The 4755-nt window shown below is 40.4% G+C and overlaps 1 protein-coding gene across 3 annotated transcripts; it reads left to right on the top strand.

The window, feature by feature from the left end:
* The first annotated feature begins 7 nt into the window (after positions 1-7).
* On the top strand, positions 8-4755 carry LOC119338346. Of its 3 annotated transcripts, none has more exons than XM_037610643.1 (13): positions 8-310; positions 384-1177; positions 1264-1388; positions 2095-2247; positions 2317-2488; positions 2679-2955; positions 3035-3103; positions 3184-3496; positions 3578-3773; positions 3876-3974; positions 4058-4306; positions 4393-4468; positions 4550-4755. In XM_037610643.1, the coding sequence occupies exons 6-12, from the start codon at positions 2838-2840 to the stop codon at positions 4435-4437; spliced, it is 1089 nt and encodes a 362-aa protein (XP_037466540.1). In that variant the 5' UTR covers positions 8-310; positions 384-1177; positions 1264-1388; positions 2095-2247; positions 2317-2488; positions 2679-2837; the 3' UTR covers positions 4438-4468; positions 4550-4755. The 3 variants fall into 3 exon arrangements, with proteins under 3 accessions (XP_037466540.1, XP_037466541.1, XP_037466542.1); XM_037610644.1 differs by having other exon boundaries at positions 1264-2015; XM_037610645.1 differs by lacking the exons at positions 8-310; positions 384-1177 and having other exon boundaries at positions 1195-1388.

The raw sequence follows: 4755 nt of genomic DNA, 5'->3' as shown, positions 1-4755 counted from the left end.
CCTGCTCCATACCCCCGTTTATGGCCTCACCCTCTCCTCTGTGTCGCCCCCCTCACAATCCACTGTTCCCATCCCGTCCCCATCCGCCTGCATCTAGATCTCCAGTGATTCGAGCTCCCTCTCCCATTCTGATCCGGTCATGGCGTCTTCTTCTTCGTCAATTCCTACCGTCTCTCTCGCCGGAACAGAGGACATCGCTCCTCTCCCCCTCATACGATGCCCTAGATGCAACACTGGGGTGATCTAGTGGTTCATCTCTGAGACTCCCCTCAACCCCGGTCGGCATTTCTACAAATGCTAGTTCCGCGATGTAAGTATCTGTCCACATATGTTCGATCTAGTTTTATCTAATTCTACCTCATAGTTAAATTTCCCCTTTTCAGTCTGGGCGTTGCACTTTTTGGAAATGGGAGAACAAGTACATCGACTACCTTCACTCTAGATGGGCACACGTTTTTCTTCCAGTACATGCTTCTGCCCAGGAAATCCCCACCGTGATCCTTCGTGACATTCAGTCAGACCTGAAGATTGCTCTTGCCGTTGCACTTGGTACCCTTGCTGCTGTGATGATGCTTCTAGTCTCCAAGATGTAGATCGGTTCTAATGATGTAATAGGCTAATATATAATTAGTATGATCAGTACGCGAAGCAGACCCTATCTATGCAACCATGTAATAGCTAGCTATGATCCTGATCCTGAATCCACTTACCTAACTCAGTTAGCCCCTCTGTAAATTTTCAAATAAGTCATACAGAGGTGCTAATGTGAAAGTTTGAATATAATATATTCTCATCCTGCTCCATTTCTTTGTTTTCATCATTTTAGTTATACTATCTTTATTTTCACCATCAGTAATGTCTGCTATAATTCAGCATTTTTACCATGGATGTAACATTTTTTATACTATGATATTAAAATCCGAAACAAGAATTCATTACACCTGGAGCAGGCAGTCATTAATTTTCACTGTTATACATTTTTCACATTTAATTTCATTAATTTCTCCTTTTTGACTACTACTGTGTGCACAGTTCCGAGCTCGGTCCCCTTTATCTTCTTCTTCCTCTGTCCCAGATAGCTTTTCCCCTCATCTTCTTCTGTCCCTGCCCTTTCCCCTGTTCTACCTCCTATGGTCTTCTTCTTCTGCCACCTGCATCTTTGCTTCTTCTGAACAAGGTAAATTGTTTCCGTTTTCGTTTTCTTTTCTCTATTTTCGTTTTGCATCACCATTCTTATACCATTTTTATGTTTTCATTTTCCAGATCCACACAAAATGTCTTCACCACTTGCATGCCCTACCGAAGATCCAGACCCTCTTGATGACCCTGAGTTCTTCAATATACATTCTACTGGGCCAAGTCAAACATCGAGGACTTCTGTGCAGAAGGTACTTTCAGTAACATCTCAGTTCGACGAGTACAAAGTTTTCCTTGATCAAGACATGGGTTGGGGAGGTATCCTCAAAATCAGACCACTACCAAGGATCAACCTTAAATTCAGTAAATGGGTCATGAATAGAGTGGACACAATTAGCAGATCTATCATTCTTGATAATCTTAGAAGGTTGAGGTTCACAGATGTAGATGTTCATAAGGTATTCGGTATACCATGTGGGCAACTGGACATTGCAAAACAGGAGCCACCTAACGAAACCACAGTAAACAACATATGTGCCGCCCTCGGGATGCCTGAAAAGGGAAATTAGATATTGAAATCAGCTGAGAAAGTTTTATGCCGTCCACTGTCAGAAATTTTTTCATCAACTATCGAGAAAGACAGTTTTAAAATGCCTTTAGTTATTTTTGCCATGGGTCACTTGCTTGCACCAACCAGCAAGCATGATGCCGCTACAATTGATTACTGAGCAGCATTAGTTAACCCTGAGAGAATATCTGATTTCAATTGGTGTGAGTATGTATTACAAGATTTGTTGAAAGCTGTATCCAAGTTAAAAGCTGACATCCTAAACAACCGAGCCATCACACACTTAGAAGGTTGCCATATTTTCCTTCAGGTCAGGATCGTACTTATCAATACCTCACCATGTATCTAAATTATGAATATATATTTACTAGATTCCTCTTATTTGGCAGGTTTTCTACCTTGATAATGTTGACCTAGGAATTTTCAATATGTCACACAACACACTCCCAAGGATATTGGATTTCGATCTGTCAACTTTTCGTGCGATGATCCTCCAGTGCAGCAGCCCTTCAAAGAACACGGAAGACTATTCCAAAGTCCGGGTAAGTTGCTAGATAGCAAATCTCCATGTCTGAAAATTCATTATTGTTCACATTTCCACATTTGTGCAGATCCGTCCAGCTGCTGAAATTTGTTACAAATGAGCTGTTTGGGATTCTACACCAGACATTCATACTCCTATAGCAACCAATGGACCTGCTAACAGCGACAGTCGCAGTCTACAGCTACCTCAACAGAATATTCGTCGCCAATATAGCCCTTCTATAAGTACTGGAACATCGGGTAATAACACAAACAACACGAATGCAGCGTCACAACCATTTCATACTCGACAATTGCGCACTGCGAATGATTTTTCAATTCACATGAAGAATCACTACCCTGATTTGCTGAGCTTAACAAAAGATTTCCTGTTCTTGAATGTCATGTAATGAACTCATCCCTTGTTTCGTCTGTTCTGCGCGCTATGTAGGTATACAATGAAGTTGGTATAATGCTTAAACAACACAATGCCATAACATTCAAGATGATTGCCGATGCAAAAGGTTCAATTTTAAAGGAGAATCTTCGTTTCCTCAACAAAATAGCCCCCAAGTTGGAGAACAGATGCACATGATGTTTAAAAAGATCAATGCCATGCCTTCTTCAGCCCAATACTCAAGGACAGTCCCCCAATGCAAGCTCATTCACCACACCGGATCCTAATTATGCATTGAAACATCGGCATCTGTATAATGATGATTCAGAAGGTAAACCATGCACTCTTACAAGTTTTTTTCCAGCTTATTAGGTAGTCTTAATCATCTGATATGCACAAAAATGTCACAGCCGACAGTCGAACCGCATCTTCATCAACCAAACGGAAAGCACTTCATAGCTCACACGACAGAACAACTGGTACATCTCAATTATTTTATGAAAAATATGTTTTAATGCTTTAGATATATCTCCAATCCCTAATATGACCACATGGTCAGTCGGCACTTCATCATTCCACACACCTGAATCTTCCAATGCTGCTCGTAACAAGTCCAAGCATGATACTATCAAATCATGGGCAGACACAATTGCTGGTGGAATTTTCATGTACAATGATGACATATCTATCCCCGATGGATCCGTAATTCTTGGTCAGTCATCTGCACAACCTACTGAAAAAGTTTCGGTCAACCATTCTCATTACGCCATCAGTCATTGGTCATTAGGTGCGACCATCGACTTCCCCTCAATCTCACATCAAGACCGATTGGCAACTACAATTTACCGCCTACAAATAGCTGACAAAGAACGGTGTGCTTCTAATTTGAGTACATTTTGCTGCATTGCAAATTTAATAGATTACAGTTAATTATTTGTTCTTCGCCTTCACAGATTCAGCATCACACACCCAAGACCTAGGTTCATATCTTTGTCATGTGAGGCAATTGCAGATCAACTAGTTGGTACAGACATAATTGACCATGAATTGTTTTCGTTGCTAATCTGCCGTACTAGACAAATTGATCAAGAATACCTTTACCCACAAAATTCAGGGCCATGCCGCCATTTCCTCGAACAAGATTTTGCGGTAAGCAATATTCCTCTGCCATTTTTATCTTTTTTCATTATTGTCATTCAATCAATATAGTTATTTCACAAAGCATGCTGCTTCTTTCCTGTTTAAATGCAGACTAGTGCTTTATCCAATGAAAAGGTCTGGCTTCTCAAATCAGTACAAAACCAGTTCATTGGGAAACTTGTTCCTTACAACATATCTCAATGCAAAATGGTACTGAAGAACTTACCATCTCACCATACCTTGCAACCATACACACAATTGCATTCTTTAAATTTCTCACTTTCTTCTTTCAGTGGCACATACTTGCTATTCTAGAATCCGGCTGGGCGATTTTCACATGGGACATGCTACGAAAAACAATTTATATCCTTGATGCTACCTCAGGGCTCACTAGCCAACTGAAGAAGATGCATGAAATTGTTGCTGACAAATTACATGTTGCCCTTTTTGCTTGCATCTTGATTTATTTTTTAAAAGTGGCATGTCGATTATTCAAACTGGAAGAAGAAATTCCCTTTCCTTACAACATTTCTCTTCCCAAAGTAAGTATTTCCTATTATGCGTTGCACTCACCTGGACACAATGCTGGCATAGGATAACCATTTTAATTAATCTTACCGTCTTTCAGGAACGAATCAGGCGTCTGCGCCATTCACCTTGCAAGACATTTTAATGGAACATCTCTTGAAGAAATTTTGACTCATGTATGTCTATAAAACCTGTCTACAGAGCTGTCATCCATTATCACTCGACACCACCTAATCAATTTAAATACATTTATCCAGGATGGATTAAATAGGGAGAGAGGATTCCTGCTTCACCAAATCCTACTGATAAAGGGGAACATATCAAACCTACCACAACCTCTCCATGAAGCCCTAGTCAGCAACTGAAGAACTTGAAAATGCAGCTCACTTGTTTTCCACCTTTGTTTTTATGCTTGATGATATCATGTACTATGACTTTTAATAAAGAACCATTGTGTGCTGTC

This window comes from Triticum dicoccoides, chromosome 7B (genome assembly GCF_002162155.2).
Source record: "Triticum dicoccoides isolate Atlit2015 ecotype Zavitan chromosome 7B, WEW_v2.0, whole genome shotgun sequence".
Classification (NCBI taxonomy): domain Eukaryota; kingdom Viridiplantae; phylum Streptophyta; class Magnoliopsida; order Poales; family Poaceae; genus Triticum; species Triticum dicoccoides.
The sequence above is the reverse complement of the archived record's forward strand: the minus strand, read 5'-3'. Positions and strand labels throughout refer to the sequence as shown.

Bases quoted from the DNA above. Each gene is read 5' to 3' on its own strand.
- LOC119338346 (XM_037610643.1), top strand. From the start codon at position 2,838: ATGCCATGCCTTCTTCAGCCCAATACTCAAGGACAGTCCCCCAATGCA. The intron at 2,956-3,034 runs GTAAACCATGCA...AAAATGTCACAG, and splicing joins GTATAATGATGATTCAGAAG to CCGACAGTCGAACCGCATCT. The intron at 3,104-3,183 runs GTACATCTCAAT...CCACATGGTCAG, and splicing joins CTCACACGACAGAACAACTG to TCGGCACTTCATCATTCCAC.